Source organism: Alligator mississippiensis, chromosome 11, assembly GCF_030867095.1.
Source record: "Alligator mississippiensis isolate rAllMis1 chromosome 11, rAllMis1, whole genome shotgun sequence".
In the NCBI taxonomy this organism is placed as follows: domain Eukaryota; kingdom Metazoa; phylum Chordata; order Crocodylia; family Alligatoridae; genus Alligator; species Alligator mississippiensis.
The window spans coordinates 45,594,726-45,614,512 of NC_081834.1; the positions used below are offsets into that span (position 1 = coordinate 45,594,726).

A 19,787-nucleotide genomic window follows, 5' to 3' on the forward strand; every position below is an offset into this window, starting at 1 on the left:
AGGAAACCTTAAGCACCTCCGGTATAATTTACTTATATCAAAACTTTGCACATTGACCCTCAGTTGCCACAGCAGGCAAATCCTGTGCCTGTGAATTTGATTGCCCTGCTCAGAAGTCAGGTATGACATTAGATGTAGTATAACATGCTATATGCAGTTGTTGGCAAAAACAAAACCAAATTAAATGAAAACAATCCCCCCAACCTCTACCTCAACTAAGTAACTTAGAATTAAATCATCAAAAATGTTCTGTAAGACAATGAAAGAATCAGACAAAAACAATGTAACATCTATAATATAATACTAGGTTTTCCCTATAAAATATACAGCTTGCTTTTCTGTATCAGTGATTTTCACACTGAAGTCCACAGACTGTCTAAGATCAATGATGGCATGGCCCTGGCTCCATTTCCTTGGAAGAATTTATCTAAAGATCATTGGAAAGAGATTGACTGTATGCGAAGGCAGACAGGAACAATGCCTACTATATGTGGAACAAGAGCCGTTTTATCATAAACCAACCCATCAGTCGAATTGGAGCTCCCAGCCAAAGAGGAGACGAGGGCTGCTGATAGGATAGAGGCATCTAGTTGGAGAGGAATGTCCAAGTGATAAATAACTAGGCAACTGGACAAAGATTGTCTAGGGGAAGAGGAGGACTAGATGCCAGAGCAGTAGGAGAAGAGATCAAAGGGACTAGGGTAGAGAGACCAGAGTCCACTGGGAAAAGGGCGGGCAAGGATTAAAACAAGAAGTGAGAGATGAGATTAAGAAAAAAAAAATCACAAGCATTTTCCCCACCCACCTCCTGCAAAATAGAAACCAATTGTATGGTGCAGCTAAGATGCATCAATACTTTGTTCATTATGTAGTTCCATGCAAGTCATTAGGCCAGCAGGCAGCTGGGCACTTGTTTGATTTCTAATATAATTGTAGTCACACTTCAAAATTGTTCTGTGCTGTCAAGACAGTAGTGGCCAAGTGGTTGTACCAGTTCCCTCCTCTTCCTGCATTTGTTCTTACTGTGGGCCTGATGAAGATGATGGACTGATGAAGTAGTTTTTGCTGTACTGGGTATTTCCCAGTGTGCCTCAAAGAGAGGCTCAGACCAGAATCTAGTACTTCAGTTAAAATGGGGCCTGGGCTGTGAAAAAAGCTTGGGTGTATTTTATCTGTACAAGTGATGGAAACAAATGCAACATCAGTATTGTAATGGGTCTTCTCCCTGAGTTATGGAGCATTCTCTGATTACATTTTTAAGTTTCCTGATTACCCTGCTTTGACGATGCTGCAACTTTTCTTTTGCAGTATGCATAGCCAAGGGGTTGATCTGTATATGGAAATGAACTAAAATAACTGTTCCAGAATAATTGTTTAAATATTTTAGCCCTTGGGGATAAATGTTCTTATTCTGAAAAAACAGTAACCATATAGGAGAATTATTCTGAATTATTATTTTGAAGTAGCTATTTCAGTACATTTCTAGGTACAAACCATAATGCATAGACCAATGTTATGCACATGCTATTCTAACTAGATTTTTAGGGTCACATTTGGAAGAGTCCAAGTCTATCCATCTACCAAGATTACACACCCTGCCATCTACCAAGCCTTCCTCTATACATACATTTCTTGTAATTGCATTTATTGATTTTAAAAGAATGTAGCTGCTTCTTTTACTTCCAGCATTTAAAGAAAACGACACTGGAATATTTAAGTTTAGTTGAATTTTTGCCATATTATCCTGCATACAACATGCATCTTTTCCCAAAATTCAGCTGCTGGAAATTGGGGTGCACATTATAAGCAAGGAAATACAGTAAAGTAAAAGTAACAGTAGGGCTTCATGTGGGTGTCCCTAGCTGCTGGCTGTGGACATCCATTCCTACCCCACTCCCAGCAGAGGCTTCAGTTGCAAAAACAAGCAAAGATGTTTTCCCCTTTATTCTGCCTTTCAAACACAAGGTTTGTATTTTGTTCAGGAGTGTTATAGCAAGAAAAATATGGTATTTGCACAGAATACCATTAAAATGCATCAACAAAATGAAGCTGAAAATTGAAATAAGTTCTTCTCTCATCTGACGCTTTATCAGATCAGCAGCTATTTGTGATTTGACTCAGCATCAGTGGAAACAGTTGCTAAACAGAGCATTCAGATATTCACAAGTTTAGACCCCCTCCTCCCACAAAAACCCCCAAATGAGCCAAAAACAAACAACCCCCCAACCAATCAGTAGATTTGACTTTAAAAAAATCTTGACTTTTTTTTAAATACCATGTGTCACGCTGTTTCTATTTCTCTCTTTTTGTTTAATGTTCTCTTTTGTTTCCACTTTCAGATTTTCTATCCACAAGCAGGAGTGTTGACCATTTTTTTCTAAGCGTATGAAAGCTGTGCCTTTAAGTAAACCAAGAAAGTCGTGCAGTTAAATCATGGGTTTTCTTACGACTCAAAACATGACCATACATCTGTTCTACAAAACTCGCTTGCTTTCAATGCAGATATGATGTAGTGCAGAAATGGTCAAGAATGGCCCTGGGGCTCTTTAGCCTGGAAAAGCGCAGGCTCAGGGGTGATCTGATGGCCACCTACAAGTTTATCAGGGGTGACCACCAGTATCTGGGGGAACGTTTGTTCACCAGAGCGCCCCAAGGGATGACGAGGTTGAATGGTCATAAACTACTACAAGATCATTTCAGGCTGGACATAAGGAAGAATTTCTTTACTGTCCGAGCCCCCAAGGTCTGGAACAGCCTGCCACCGGAGGTTGTTCAAGCGCCTTCATTGAACACCTTCAAGATGAAACTGGATGCTTATCTTGCTGGGATCCTATGACCCCAGCTGACTTCCTGTCCTTTGGGTGGGGGGCTGGACTCGATGATCTTCCGGGGTCCCTTCCAGCCCTAATGTCTATGAAATCTATAAATCTATAAGAAACTCCATCTAGACAAGAGAATACTAACCGCTTCAGATATCGTAATATGCACTATAAAATGGAGCCTGTTATCATTACATGTTGCAGCCTAGAGAAATGTTCTAGGGAAAGCACTGAATACATTTTATCTAGCTTCTAGATATTTATTTAAAATAAGGAGATACAAATGGCTGAAAGCTTGGAAAATTTCAGCTTCAAAATTAAGCAACCTGGATGGGGACTTCAGTAGGCATTCAGATACTATTTTATGGTAGCAACTATAGTCTTTATTGAGCACAATAAGAAAAGCAGTGAAACAATAATCTGCATTATAAAAAAGCAGTGATGAAAAGGAACTATTATTATCCATTGTTTTATAGATGAAGAACTGAGGCGCAGCCAGTTTGTGTAACTTGCTTCAGATCACATGGAGCTTGTGGTAGAGCTGGATTTGAACCTAAATAAATAGTCCCAGCCCAATGTCTTAACCACAGGGTCATCATTTTTCCATGTCTACTGTGGGCACTGCTCTGAGGAGTATCCTGGAAAACTGAATTCATTAAGTTAGTGATCTCTGTACTCACTACAGTGGCATCTTTAGGTCAGTGGGTGAGATTACTGAAAATAAGGTAGCAGGGAGCATCTTATTTTGCTTTTAATTATGCTATGCAGATCTGTAGATAAGCAGGACTGTGGTTTTCAGTGTTGGTAACGCATGCTTTTTGCACCTAAATTCACATGAAATTCTAAGCTGTTTGGTTTCAGAATGGCCAGAAATACCAAATGACTAGTCACTACTTTTAAAGAATTTGTTTGTGTTAATTTTGTCACATCAAAATGAACTAAAAAACTAAATAGAAATATGAACTAAAAATATTTCTAGAAGACAAATGTACTGACTAATTATATACCTAATATCAGACTTGTGGAAATTTCAGTGTTTGGATTATTTAAAAAAAAAAAAAAAAAAAGCAATCAATTTTGTAGAGTCCTGATTGTGCCAGTATCACGTGTTAATAAATCACAATAACAAATATTTGAAAAGTTTTTTTAAAAAGGTAGAGAGAGAGAGTATTAATGGGAAAAGTCAGCTGATCGTAACAGCACTTAGCAAGTGCTATTAACTTACTAGTTCATCTGGGTTTTATTTGGAGCTGCTTCATTCAGTATTCTGAAGATCAAGAAAAAATATTTCCTATTTTCTTACCTTAGTTAATTTTTCTCTCTCATACTTCTTCATGCACAGGTTTTTTTTAAGAAAGTGGAAATGTAATGAATGCTTTCCATATTATGAAGCCTCAGAGAGCAAGTCCTGCTGCATAGAAGGTTGTTCCAGATGAACATGAAAAATGCATTACAGAACTGTTGCTTTGTTATCTTGGCTTGCTTCCAAAGAGCCTTTGGCAACAGTTTCAAACCCAATAGGAGCCAAGGCTGCATTTTTGTAAGTGAAGTCATAAATGGCAACCATTGCTCTTCCCCTCACAGACCTCCCCATCCTTCTGCAAAAATGGCTAGAGTGGTAGGTGACAAGAATCTGTTCTCTATGAACTGTGCCCTTTATCTAGTTTAAAATAGGAAGAACAGTCTCTCCGTGATTTTTTTTCCCCAGATGTTCCAAAAAAGTTCCTTTTCTCTTAACGGTAGTTGTGAGCTATCTGTTGTAACCTATGTGGAGGTAAACTCCATTTTTACATGTTAAAGGAACCTTCCCCTAAAATAGTCTTAAATTATTTTAACTGCTTAACACACATGGTTACGTTGTTATAATCCTGTGGGTCTAGAGCAGGGAGTCCTCTATCTTTTGGGAGGATGGTTTCGTGAAGCAAAGTCCAAAGGCAGGCTGCCATTCTCCTCCTCCTCCCCCTTTTCCCACTGTAATGCTGCTGCTTCCCTCTTCCTCATCCTCTTCCATGCTGATCTACCCCCAACGTCTCCCACTTCTAAACTGCTCCTGCAATCAGCTTTGCAGACTGGATCCGATTCCTTGGAAGGGTAGATTCCACCCATAGGTTGCAGGCACCTAGTCTGGAGCCATTGTCTGGTTTAACACGAATTTGAAGATGCCTGCATTGGGTTATATACTTTATACCAGTCACAGGAGCTAGTGTCTGAGCGCATAATCAAAACCCAGGAAGCACTTGACTTCTCATTCTCTTAGCATGATATTGACTTTCAACTGATCAATCTTGCCGCTTGCTTCAATTTCCCTTGTTGTAAAATAGACAGAATACTTATTCCCCTTACTAAGATTTTGTGAGGACTAGTTAGCTAATGTTTGCAAAGTAGTTTAAGGATGGACTGTTCTGCGAGGAATAGAGCAACTGTCTATGTATTATTCATGCAAAATTTTTTATGCTGAAACCTTTTTCATGATTATGTAACATGCACTAGTCACCTTCAAACTCTCCCTCTCTTTTAGCAAAATGCCTCAGTAGATACCACTGTTGTTTAGCTCTGAGTACAGTAGAAAAAAACCTACACTGAATGGATGTCTGAAAGTCATATATGCTGCATCTGATTAAATTGCTGTCAGAAGCAGGCGGCTGATAAATGATGTTATGCACTTTTACAGGAAGAGCTTGAGCTTAGTGAAGAAGTTTATGTTCCAACAAGGTTGGCAGGGCTTTTCTGTTGAAGTTTCTTCCTTATTTGTCTGCAGGATATGTTGCTTTTTTTTTTTTTTTTAAATTTAAAAAGAAAGGGAGATTTACCTGCAATTTACAAGCAATTTGTATTTTGATTTCTGATATCTTTGCTATAATATGGTTTCCGCTGTTCGCTGAACAGGGATCTTTGAGTATAAAAACTGTTGGATTTCAATGCAACATCATACATTGCCTTCAGTGGGTTTTTTTCATCAAAATCCTTTGTGTGTATTGTTCTTATGGCTTATTGTATCTAGTCTAATTACTTTGCATTTGTTATGATTGTATTAACATGGCAGTGGTAGCGCTGGTTTGTATTCTGGCAAGACAAACTAGTGACAGAAAATGCCAATTCACTGAAAGCAAAACATTTTGCAGAACAATATCAATTTCAATGCATTTCCATTTCAGGATAAAAAAGAGATGAAGCATGATGATGAGGCCAAAATGAAACCCCTTGATATTTTTAGAATAGGGTGTTTCAGTTTCATTTTAGAATGGATATCACTGACATTTCTTTTGGCTTATATTATGTTTTAAAAACACCTTGAAATCCAGATAAAACATTTAAATTGAGCTGAACTGAATTGTTTTTAAAATTTCAGTTTTCGAGAAATTTTGAAATGTTTGCTTTTCCAAGTCATAGACTAGCTCATAAAATGGAAAAATTCTTTCCTGCCCCACCCCCAATCCCATTGCAAATAGTGCAAGGCAAATATAAATGGATGTGGAAGCTGAATTGCAATTGTTTGCAAGCACTGGGCAGGTCTTCAAGCTTTAACTGTTGGCTGAGTGCATCTGTAATACTGAACCAAAATTACATATAAAAAGTCTTAATCTTATGAGCTTCTGTTAAGAACAGAACAAAACAAAGCAAATCTTATACTTTAATAAGCTTGTATCATCATTGTTAAAAATGCCAATGATCTAACATATTTATATAACAACTCCTATTTGATGGTACATATATATATATATATACACGTACTCCTGTGGTACGGGTTTGTGTGTACATGACATATAATAAATAAATGGTCTCTATCACTTTTATATCAGGAGTTATTGGCAGGCCATACATATTTTTCAAGGGAACAGAACAAGACCATTGTTTGTTTCCCAAGGTTTAGGGGGGTTCACAGTTCTTCTTAGGCTTTGAACTCTGCAGGTATGTGTGTTTAGAAATACCTGCATGCATTGTTAGCTAGAGAGAAATTAAGTGACTGTACATTAAATGACCTTTATTGGTTACTGGAGGGTTTTCAGTACCTAAATTAGTTATTCATTTAAAAAATATATATATTCAGGTCACCTTTAAGAAAAAGCTTTTAAAATATACATTAAGTTCCTTTTCTTAAAGATGTATGTAATAATACGGAAAGCATAGGAACAAAGGATACATTTTTAATAAAAGAGCAAGCTGAAAGGCGATAACATTTTGTGCTGCCGGGGACCATTATGGCAGGTTTTTTTCTGTGACTAGCCCTGTCATCATCAAACCTCTCACAACAGAACAGTAAAAACTTGGCTGGATTCTCTGCTGTTTTGTTGTTGTATGCAGCTGCATATGCACACGCTTTGCAGTTAAAGAATGTGTCCTACCATGGAGAGAAAATAGCTTGTAAAAGGTTACTGTATTAACATATGATGGAGATTATACTTTATGAAAAGACTAAATGTACTTCCCTCCATATGCATTGGCATTTATTTATATAGCAGGGTTCTGTAAATGGTTCATTTTAAAATCTGGTATATTCTCTTTTAATTTAAAGGAGATTTCTTTTTTCCAAAAGGTGGGGGAATCAGCCCCTTATTGGATATAAATAAGTGGAGGATAGGACCTGTAAAAGGATCAGTTCTGCTTATTCCCAGTATAAACTGGGGGCTGGAGCCTCAATGGAAGAAGCGTGTCATAGCTCTGTACCGATTTGTATATCAGCTCAAGATCTGTGCCCACACCTTCATAACATCCAACATTATCAATACCAGATGTATAAAGGGATAGATTATGACTGGTTATCAAACAAAGCAGTAAAATACTGTCCAAAGCAGGGAATAGCTACTGAGATTGTGTTATGTTGCAAATGATATCAAAGGCTAGATATTATTTCTTATTTGTGACAATGTTTCAGTCCTGAGTGGGATGTTTCCAAGTTCCTGGGGCCCAAGGAAACAGTAAGGGCTTTTTATTTTACTTTCCTATCTAAATAAATAGACCAAAGTAGCTCATATCTCCTGCTGAGCTGTGTTGGCTGTTTATTTCGCTAGGGTTTGGTGGCTCCAAATGTGAACAGTCAACCTGTGAGTGAAATGCAAGCATATCAGACAATGCTGGAATAGCCAGGCAGAAAAAAAGGAAGACATGGAAGAGCGAGGGGTACTTCATGTACCTCTTCAGTAGGTGTGATGTTCTGTGCTGAAAAATCATGCTGTTTGAAAAAAGGCTTATATAAGTATTCTTTTTCTTTTGAGATGCAAAGGCAATCTCTTCCATCTAGAAGTGCCACTTCTTTTGTGCCTCAAAAGTAGTTCTGAGACTAGATGGGCTTGAATTTGTAAGGTGTCCTGTGGTGTTTAATTTGTGCAGAGAAAAACATCACGGTGGAGGATCATCCCAAGAGCCAGCCCTTCCTTGTAATTTTAAGATGTTATGTCTGAATGTCCATCCAAAACGTTGAAACTTCTATTTTCAGGTTTTGCTCTTGTCTGGGAAACGCATCTCTTGGTGTTCTATTAAAATTCTCTGTGGGTGCACATGAAAGATTTGGCGTGTTGAACACGTTAAACTTTCCTTTGCGTCTTCATTTTTCAGCTCCATCATTTAAATCTCTTTGCCTTCTAAGCTAGCTTTTCTCTTTCATTTTGGAAATTTTCTAGTTTTTGTGCAAGCTCAAAACCAGTTTATTTGCATAACTTAGTTCTTGCTTTTTCTCTTTCTAGGAGGAATATAGAGCTGAAGGCATCAGCTGGCACAACATAGACTATATAGATAACTCTGGCTGCATAAACCTCATCAGCAAGAAACCAACAGGCCTGCTCCACCTGCTGGACGAGGAAAGCAAGTGAGTAAGAACCAGCTTTGATGGGCGCAGTGACTGCTATCAAATGTCCACCAAACCCAAGGCTTTGTGTTGTTTTACCTGAATTATTTGAGTCAGACGAAAAATTTAAATGAGAAAGAGATTATGATTTAGCTTGATACTGCTAAGGGGAAGCATCTGAAATTCTTTTCTCTCCTTTTTTTTTTTTTTACTATTTGCTTAGAAACCAGTCACACAATTGAAGTCTTATCTGTCTCAGTAATGTTTTCCAGAGAGAGAGTTAAATTCCTAATGTCTGTTTCTACATAGTCATCATTTCAAAGCCCTTCCAATTATTTGCCTAATTTAACCTCTTGCTTCCAACATAGCAAGACTAGTAGTTTTTAGAAATACCATACTTTAACATTTTTAGTTATTAGCTTTATTTATTAAAAGATTCTCCTCATTGTGAGGAAGAACCTCAAAAGTACCCTTTATTTAGCCCTGTCCTTTTTTCTGCCATGTTTTTGTCTTGGGTCATGTCTACCTGGGGACAAATTAATTAAACCAAATTAATTAAAAGCATTACTTTCAAGTGGATAAATTAAAGTGCCTTAAGCCCCAGTGTGAGTAATGTTATGAAGAAATAAAGTGGCCTTATTCATTTGCTTCTAAACTTAAGCCAAAGTGAGCTAAGGTTATTTTTATTTCTGAATGAGTGTGCATGCACACAGGGATTCAGTGCATTTTTAAATCACAGTGTTAGTTAATTATGCTTGCTTCCGATGCAGCTAGTCTATAAGGCTGCCTCATGGGATGCGTAACCTAAATCTATTGAATGTAAATTTCTAAATCGAAAAGATCCTCAATAGGAATGTACATGCAAAGTTCCTCCCATACTGTTTTATAAGTAGCACAGCTTCTCCTACCAAGTGATAAAGCATGGGGCCCACCTTCTAACTTGAGAGATTCCCATTCTCTTCCTTCAAAGACCTACAGTGACCCTCCTGATCCATGGCAGGCAGCTCACCTAACATCTATGAATCTTTGTTCTCCTGCCCCCTCCCCACCCTCCTCCTATGACCTCAGGATCTGCAGTAAAAATGACATACTGAGCATTGCCAAATGATTAGATTGGGAAAGTCAGCACTACAGCAAGGGAAAGATCTGCCGGCCAAGGATCCTGACCCTGCACAAATACAGGGGACAGGTTGGGGTACTATTTTTGAACTACAGGCTAAATGAAATTAGGTTTTACAAAATTACATTTTTTCTTCTATTTTTTTAACGTGGCAAAGGGTCTTTTTCAATTTCAGTTCATTGCAGTCAAAAGGAATTAATACACAATGTCCAAGGGCCATTAGTTGCTTGTCACTTGGTTGTTGCTCTGATTTTCTTCCCCTCCTTATAATTATTTAAATCGAGAGCAACTCCCTTCAGTTCAGAAGAGAGAGACTGGTGTGAGATGGAAGTAGGCATCGTGACTTTATTTTTTTTGCATTCCTTCAATCATTTTAATATTTCCTCCTTATTTGGCTCTGTCAAGCATAAATACTAAAGTTATGGCTGCAAATAAAGGCTACTGTTCCTAGATGTGTAGATATACCATGTACCCATGCAGTCTACATTGTGAGCCTGAAGGCTGAAGACAAATACATTTGAGGTGCATATTAATACAGGTATTGGGGGTGTTGGTTGTACCCATGTTGGTCTATGGACGCAGGCAAACAAAGTTACTTGGGTAAATGTGATGTCTTTTATTAGACCAACTGAATGGTTGGAAAAATTGTTCTTTACAAGCTTTTGGGCACAAGCACCCTTCTTCAGGTATAGGGAGAGTCTGCTGGTGTTGAGATTTAGCACGTTACTGTGAATGCATTTATTGCACATAACTAACTCTGGGCTTAATTATGCTCTTGTAATTGACTGATTCTGGACCCAATTAATTGTACCAGGTATCTGCAATTGGAAGTTTCATCCGAAAACATGTATATTGCATAATGCCTTACCAGCAAAATTATAACATAAAAACACCAAGTGCAGATCAGTGCTGGTATAATACCTGTCACTGCAGCAAAAATAAAGCAGGATGTTCTTGATTACCAATTTATGGTCTATCAATAAGAGTGTGGGATTTTTTGATTTGACTGACTTCACAGCTGCCTTCAATTTTTTTCCTTTTTATTCAGTTTTCCACAAGCCACAAACCAGACGCTACTGGACAAGTTTAAACGTCAGCACGAGGGGAACTCTTACATTGAATTTCCAGCTGTGATGGAGCCTGCTTTTATCATAAAGCACTATGCTGGAAAAGTAAAATATGGCGTGAAGGTTAGTCACAATAGCTGTTCACTGGCACCGACATTAGTTGAAATGCTTACAAGCTAAACTGGAAACCAGTGTGCCAAGGGTATGAGCACAGACAGGTAAAAATAGATCAGTTTTGTTTTACTGAGAGGTAGAGTTCAGAAGAAATTATTTATTCCTAAAACTTTTTGGAAGCCATTTGATGAGTGGAGAAAGAGTGGGTGAGAGGGAAGAGTTCACATTTAGAAGAAAAATGTTCAGTAGGAAGCAGAGATGTAGTTAGAAATAAGGGGAGGAAGAAGGCAGTAGGGATTAATTTAGTTTATTACATGGGGGGCATTGTACAATATGATGGTCGTAATGCAGAGAATAGTGCCAAAATACCCTGGATTTAAACGAACTATAGTTGCTAACCTGTGAACATTATTTAGGTGGACACAAAAGTGGAGAGCACAGGGCACATCTACAGAGTTATTTGGGGATGAATGTGGAAGATAAAATGGAAGGCCAAAGCTTGTACCTGGGACCTAAGATTACATGTCCTCTAGGATAATTTAGTGTGTAAAGTTAACTGCATGTGTACATCTTTGCAGAAACTAGTCCTTAGATTATGGTTTTGTTGCAACAAGAACTGTCATTGTCTGTACAGTGTCTACTACGCTTTATGTATTACACATACATAGATCAGTGGTTCTCAACCTCTGCTGTACTGAAACACCTTTCCTATCACGATGTGGCCACTCTCCCTCCTGATACCTCATACCTATTCCTAGACTCCAGGTTGAAACTCCTTTAAATAAAAGATGACAGTGATCAAAATTGTCTAAAAGTATTTACGGCACTTCAGGGGCAATACCTCCACATTTTTGGATTTAATTGAACTTGGGGTCAAGTTAGGAACAAATCAACCCATCAGCTACTTATGCTTCACCATATGTGACATCAGAAAGTTTAGCTATCAGGGTCATGATGAAATGCCTTCCTTGTTACAGCCAGAGCTGGTAGACGGTACAGAAGATTAATACCAGAACAGTTTTGCTGTGGTTGGCGCCTAGTGGTTTTTCTCAGCTCATTTGCTGATATAGTCAGGGTTTTGCAATGGAGTGCACTGGAACATGGACTCTTTTCTTTTTTGGATTGCTACTCTGTTGCTTGCATGGGCACTGTGGTCATCTCAAATTGTTGTATGCAAGCAGAAAGTATTTTTCTTCATTTGCAGCAACAGTGGATCCATAGGCTTGCTGCTTCTGATATTCCAGTGTGGTTCCTCTTGCTGCTTCTTCCCTGATGGCAAAAAGATTTGAGAAGTGATACAGAGCCAGTTTGGTATCTGCCTACTTTCTCCCCTGGCTTATGCATTGAAAACAGCTGGGCCAGATCCCAAAATTATCACTCTTGTTATATCTGGTAGTATTTTTCTTCCTTCGTTTGCCTTGAAGTGAAGGAATCCAGGTATGCTGTGTAGCATGGCCCTTTTCCATTCCCCCCCCCCCCCCCCCCCCAATAACCTTGCAGAGAGCTAATCTGTATCAGTCCTTGTATAAAACAAAATTTCTTGTACTTCATCAAAGTTTATGTAGAAGGTGTCTGCTGAAACGCCAAAGCGGACCGCCAAATTTACAAACATTCCTTGCTTGTTGAGATTTCCTTCTAGGTCACTCTAACTTGTCTGATGCCCTAAATTGCCAGCTGCCATTTCAAATGATTTTCTGCTAAAAGAACGCCTTATCTCAATTAAACTGTACCAACCCCATACAGATGTGGTGCCTTGTGTCTAGGAAAAGTGTGGATTGCATCGCTTTGCCAGATTCTTGGGCTGTGTTTCTTGAGCTCAAACAGAATTTTTCACATAGTACATGTTAGAAATACCATATTTTTTTACATATAGTGTGCCCCTAAGTTAGCCATGTCCCTTGTTTTTGAAAGGTAGAATGAAAAAAAAATCTTTCCTTAAAAATAGTTGTAAGTTGCAGTTACTTAGTAATAGCTTCTATAGCACTCTGTGGGATGGGGTTGGGGAGAGAGAAAGTATCCAAGTCAGCAGCTAGGGAGCCCAACCTGCAGAACTGCAGCATTACTTTTGTTTTCCTCTGGCAGAGGCAGACACTGCTATTACTGTATTTCCTCATTTATAATGCACATGCCAATTTCCAGCAGCTTGATTTTGGGGAAAAGCTGTGTTGTATCTGGTAAATAGTCAATTGCATTATCTTTCACATTAGATGTGTTGTTATTAAATGAATGTTTTTAAGTGCCTAAATTAATTAGAAGTCTAACTTCCTTAGGCATTTTTAAAACATCCTTGCACATTATTTCATAACTGACCTCATTTACATTCACGTCAACATGAATATTAGGTCCTCTCCTCTAGACTACCTTTTGACATCTAGATCCGTTTTTCCAGAAAATGGCATAGTTGACAGTGACGGTGGTGTTTAAACACATACCAGAATGACATTAAAAGTTTGCGAAGTCAAGCACCAGTTTTAAAAATATCTGCTTTATAGAACCAGTGGGGTTAGGATGCGAGAGTTTTTCAGAGCAAGAACATTTTATGAACTACTGGATGGAGAAGAATGGTGAGAAATTCCTGAACAAGTATTTGTCTTGCAAGAATAGTCAAACTTCAAACCTGCATGCATGCAGGACTACAGGATGCTGGTTACCAGCCCCCTGCCTTTTTCCCCCTCTCTACTTAGGATTTCCGGGAGAAAAATACAGATCATATGCGTCCAGACATCGTAGCCCTACTGAGAAGCAGCAAGAATGCCTTCATCTGTGGGATGATAGGGATTGATCCAGTGGCTGTATTCCGCTGGGCAGTCCTCAGAGCTTTTTTCAGGGCTATGGTCGCTTTTCGAGAAGCTGGAAAACGATATATTGAGAAGAAAACTGGTAAGTTGCAGATCTTGGAATTCTACACATGTGCCCATTTTTAAGGCAGATTTATCAACAATCCCTGATTTTGGGTATTCCACTGTTAATTGGCTTACACCTATCCCCCCTGTTTCTAACAAATATGCCTAGGAGATCATGAATTGCTATGGTTGGGGTTGATTCTGAAAAGCATGGCACTTTACAGATCCAATGACATATGCAGCACAGTTTGGAAAGAGGGTTTTTCATCTTGATGCTCTTTGAATGCTGCCTTTGGTAGATGTATTCATATGGAAAGATGTATGATATTGTAATGGAAACGTAAAATTATGAAGCAAAAATAAGGGAACTCTGTTTTTTGGCTGTTAGCAGGAAGCTTGAAAATGCAAAAAAAATAGCACTTTCCTTTGTAATTTTTCAAACTGTTCACCCTGTGAGCTGAAAGAGAGAGTATTCTCCTGTCTAGCAAAAATTCATTGCTGAGTGGTCAGCTAGAACCACCTACTCGCTTTCATGCAGAACGGGGGACAGTAAATTAAATGAAAGTAATGGTGCATCATCATGCTGTGGTAGGCAATTCTTGGCTGTGCATGTAGAACATTTTTTTTATGTAAAGCAAATCCTGAAAGACAGGTACAGGCTATTACTATTAATTTCTGAGCATAGGAGGGCTTGAAATTCATGATGGAATTAGAACATGGGCAGGGAAATGTCAGTACAGAATTAAAATTAAGCATGGAACTAGTCTTTACATTTCTTTAGTTGGGAATGTGAAAAGATACGCATCAAATAAATTCAGGGAAAAATATATGGATATGAAAAGCCATCCACATAAAAAGACATAAGTTTCTGTGCTTGTGAGAATAATATCCAAGTCTCTGGGTCAGATTCCCCCAAAACAGCAGGAAACGAAACCAGCATTCAGCTGTTAAGAATAGTTGAGAGAGGAACAGCCCCAAATGAATAATAGAAAAGACACTTCTGATAAATGAGCCTGAGACTTTCTTGCGTATCAATGCAGGGTTGAGAAAATGAAGAGTTCCACAGTGTCCTTTGTAATGCTGAGAGGCAGAGGGAAGAGAAAATTTGCTTGTGAAGCCTCTGTGATGAACAGTCATTAGACCAGGGACTTTCTTGAGATCCCATGTTAGCATCAAGGGGTGGGGGGAAAGGGAATCATGTGCAACCCACTGCTCCGTTATAAAATGTTTCTGTCTTTCCCTAGTATTTTTTTTTAATCTCTTTCATGAATCCCAGCTGGATAGCTGGCTGGGCTGTAGCAAGCTGCCTAAGAAATTAATAATAAATATGCTAAAACTCTGCCAGCAAGAGGTATTTCAAACACTGCCCTGCTAATTTCAACCCCTGCTTCAGCTTCTCTGTCTTCTGCAATCACTTCTGCCATTTTAGAGTCCTTTAATGGTTATTGTCTTCCTTATTCTCTAGATTGGGTCAGCGATATATCTATATAGCAATGTGTAGATCAGTGATTCTCAACCTTTTAGACTCAAGGCAACACACGCCTGGATAGACTCGAGGCCCCCTTCAGAAAATGCCAGATCTTAGTTTTCACTTGTTTTTTGATTACAGAAAAATAATAGAGCGGCTATGCTCAACATTTTTGCCCAGCAGGCTGGATGGGCAGTGCCCCATCCATCCTTGGGCCGGATCCCACCAGTGGTCCCAATCTGGCACCAGAGCTAGCTCGGTCCTGGCACCATCCGGCCACTTGGAGGCATTTGCGGGGCAGCCCAGCCACAACCGAGCCCCACAGGAGAAAGGAAGTGTGGCTCAGCCCTGTGTGGAAAGGGGGCATGGCCTGGCTCCAGTCCGGACCTGTGCGGGAAAAGGGGACATGGCTTTGCCCCAGCCTGGCCCTATAGGGGGAAGGCGCATAGCCTGGTTCCTGATCCAGAAGGAGGGGAGGGAAGGAGGTGTAGCCCAGCTGTGACCAGCAGGGCAGAACTTGGGGTTTGAGGATTTGGCAAGGGGGAAGTGGCGGTATTAATGGCCGCTGCTCCCCTGCCACAAAATTTCCCGCCTGTGGGCCAGATGCAATGGCTCTGGAGGGCTGCATTTGGCCTATGGACCAAAGGTTGAACTCCCTTGTAATACAGCAGTTTTTCTGTTGCAAAGAACGGAGACCACAATAGGGCAGAATGGTTTTTAAGACTCTGGATTCCTGTTTGAAATCCTTGGGTTTCTCATGTGAATCATGTTTACACAGCTAACGGTGCTAACGCTGTGTGCCCCCTCGTATCACCCCGATAGGATCTCAAGGCACCCAGTATGCCATGGCACCTTGGTTGAGAATTGCTCGTTCATATGTAAAAGAACAGTTTTAGGTTTTTGGGCAGTTCTGGGAGTTTTGATTTTTTTCCCATTATGTCAGGAATAAGCAGTGTATCACTGCTTAAAAGACTTCTCATACTTCTGTCAGAACTCAGTGTCAATAGCATGCGTAAAGGTGGACAAGCAGGGCATCATCCTTGGGGGCTAAGTGGACAGCCAGTTTGGGCACAAGATTGGCTGTCACTGCTGCCAACCCAGCAGTTGCCCCTCTTACCCTGCTCCAGATATGCTACTGGCAGGGTGGCACTTTCACATGTTAATGACTTTTTTTTAGCTGTATTATTTAGGCCTACACCTACTGTGAATAGAAATATTCATTGGAAAGGGAAGAGCATGTTATGAGGCATCTATCTCAGCTGGTGCCTTTACATGCTATCCTAACAAGCAATGAAGCTAGCCAACATTGTTAAGCTGTAGCGTCAGCATTCACGCCAAGGAGGGAATGGTGATCTGCTGGCAGCATCTCCGATCGCTTGTGTTGTCTTTCCTTGCCTGTGAAATCTCTTCTTTTGTCAAGAATATTTTAAAAATTAGTTCCAGCATAGAGCATGTCAGTGGTGTCTGCTGCTCTGGGCACTGAACAGCTTTGACATGTCAAAATAGGCAAGCTTTGGGACTACTGTCTTGAGAATTCGTTAGTTTTGGTCCCCAATCATTGATGCTGCAGGCTTTTGTAGTTAGCACTTTCTTAATGATGAGGCCCTGTCCTCACCTCCCATTCAGTTATCCAAACCAACCTATGACAAAGCTTTGGCTTAACCCAAATTTATATGAAGTTCTAACGGGGATATCGCTAAATAGAAGGTTCATGTCACTGTTGTATGGCTGTGTCTTGCAAACTGGTACATTAGCTCCCAAAAGATTGCAACCCTTAATGCTATGGTGACATACTTGGTTACTGGAGGCTGGTGCCTGTCCACTGTTATATGAAATAACACACAAGAATCCCCTCTGATAATCCAGTGAATGAATTTATGGCAACTGCTGCCTTTGAATTGTTAAAGGAGCACTCCTACTTTTAGGCCCTGAAATTAACCTGTCTTGATAGCTGTCCCATAAAACAGCACTCTTCTCTAAGGATTGCATCTGTTTTTCAGGTTTTTTTTCCAACTAATCCTTGCTGGCTTTAATTAATATGAGCCAGATGCACCTGGTACAACAAAGAAATGTTAGTTTATAACATTCCCCCATGTGCCCCCCCACACTCAATATCACCCCTGTGCAATCAAACATAGTACTTAATATTACATCTTTTTTAAGGTAGCATACTGCTTTATGGTCTCTGGTAGCTTTGTCTAGCTCTCCTGTGATTCATCAGACAGATGCAGTAAAAACCCAGTTTTAAGAGATGTTCTGAAAATGCTGCATATTTCTGCTCTGGAGTCTGCAGGTTTTGGAGACTTTTTCCTTGTTAGGCCAGAAATAATATACTTGTCTGAAGGTTTGTTATAGTGATGCTAGTGGTACCAAAATGGAGGTTTTCATGAAAAATCTCAGCCTTCTCTATAACAGGCTTTGCAAAACCTAGTTTTTGCTGCTTTTCCTCCTACTTTCCATACTTCTTTGTGTCAGTGATGTCGAATAGCAGCATATAAACACCTTTGTGCTTTGCTTCCAGTATTGTTGCTGCAGAGTTAATAACTATGCTCTTCATTCCTGCCTTCTGAAGCTTTCCTTTTTCTTTTTGCACACATCATAGTCCTGTAGTCTAGCTCTTAGCCATTTTTGTTTGCAACTGAGATGAGTAGAAGCAAAGCAATGTAACTGTCTGAATTTTGTTGGATACATTTCTCTTCTGGTCCAGTAGGTGTTTCTTACAGTGCTGCCAACCCTTTCCCCTTTCTGAATTAAAAACTAAAAGAATTATCAGACTGATTAAGATGCAGGTGGCTGCAGGGAGAAATCTTTCTGGGATTGTATTTTCTTTGTTGTTTGTTTCCTAATTGAGTTTTCTATCTGTCAGGTTAAATTCTAAATGAAAAGCACACATTTGGGTTTGTTTTTTCTTGAATCATAATGAACTTTATTAGAGGGACATTGTCAAGGCATTTAGGATGCAAATTTGACTGGTTATGAGATATTTGTAATCTAATGGAAAGTACCCTCCACATTAATTTACCCTCCCCTTATTTTGAGCAAGGTGGATAAGAGCATAGATCCTACGCCTGATTAAAGGATTTGTGTTCCTACCTCTTAGTCTCCCTCTGCTGGCTCTGCCACAATATTCAGCTAACAAGGGCTATTTCTAGCTTGGCTGAGATAAATTTGTAATGCTAATTCATGAATGGTGAGGTGGACAAAAGAGAATCACACAGATAAGGCAGAGCAAATCTTCAAGCTTTCCAATGGGCAATACAAAATGAATGGTAGTCAAACTTGAGAAAAATGATAGTTGACAGTGTTCCTCTAAAAGGTTCAGATTGTGTGTTGGGGAGGGGAAGGGGGGGTTGATATTTTAATGCAGCAGCTTTAAGCACTACACTATATTATACTGACATAAGATAACTTGTCAGTGACCTCATCACATCTTAAATGGGAGCATGACACATCCCAGAGTATAATCCCCTATTGCTCATTTATTTAAAGGATTATTTGGTGGTACTTCCTCTTTACGTGACGATACACTGTAGAGCTTTTATTTCGTTATACGGTCATTCCTAAATCAGAGACTGCCCCAGATGTCCTCACAAAGACGTTCACCTTAACTTCTGATCTCAACCCATTCTAGATTCAGTCTTTCTCAGTTTTTATAATTTAGTCTTTCTGAAATCTCCCTGTTTCTCAGCATTTGAAGAAAGTTGCATGTGTCCCCTCTCCCTTCCTTGATGTTAAGTATCTCGTATTTCATTTTAACTGGAAATATTTGAGGTAACACAGTGGGGCAGGCCATGAATTTGAGGTGACCGCTTCATGAATACAGGTGGGGGAATGATGAAGTCAACCAACTTAGGTTCAATTTAAGCAAAAGGATTTCTAGAAATGTAGCTAATAAGAGTAGAAAGTTATATAATTACAGTTGTGTTGCTTTGGTTTGTGGTCTTTTAGATGACCTGGGAGTGATTATACAGATTATTGTGCTCTGGCTAATAACGGCCTTGAGACTATCCGAATAATGGTATGCTATGCAGTTAACAAGAAAAAACTATACAGTCACTATGCAAATCAGACCCCCTCAATCACAGTGCAAGGAATTGCCTAATTAATAATGCATGCCTGCAGAGATGCAAATCAGTAAGTTTGTAGTTTCCTTAGACTCAGATGACATAAAACAATCCCATTCCCTTACTGTAGGTGGGATGTCATAATGCTTTGTCATGAGGTAACTGCAGTTAACCTGTGTCACTGCTATATGTTATAACTGCTACAGATATCAGTTTTGGTGTGTAAAAGAAAGAAAATGTGGTTTTTGAACGATTCTTGTATCACTAGGGCAGTTGGCAGCATTGTTCTTTACTCTTTCCTGATTTCTGCTTATATAATCTCTTTCTCTTCTCTCCATTTTTTGTTTTTATTTTACTTCCCAAGGGCATGATGATGCAGTGCCATGTGCGGTTTTGAAAAGTGTGGATAGTTTTAGCTTTCTCCATCACCCAGTCCATCAGAGGAGCTTAGAGATCCTGCAGAGATGCAAGGAGGAGAAGTACAGTAAGGCTCCATATCCCACCATCCTC

At 39.5% G+C, this 19,787-nt stretch overlaps 1 protein-coding gene across 7 annotated transcripts in view; it reads left to right on the forward strand.

Moving 5' to 3' along the window:
* The window catches only part of MYO9A (myosin IXA), a 392,893-nt gene that overhangs the window by 296,975 nt on the left and 76,131 nt on the right, over window positions 1-19,787 (forward strand). For 6 of the 7 annotated variants that reach the window (XM_019499347.2, XM_059714929.1, XM_059714932.1 and 3 more), the window contains 4 exons: window positions 8,501-8,622; window positions 10,770-10,911; window positions 13,587-13,782; window positions 19,642-19,761. In XM_019499347.2, coding sequence (XP_019354892.1) covers window positions 8,501-8,622; window positions 10,770-10,911; window positions 13,587-13,782; window positions 19,642-19,761 — 580 coding nt within the window. The remainder of the gene's footprint in view (window positions 1-8,500; window positions 8,623-10,769; window positions 10,912-13,586; window positions 13,783-19,641; window positions 19,762-19,787) is intronic. The other variant, XM_059714931.1, reaches the window with a different exon arrangement.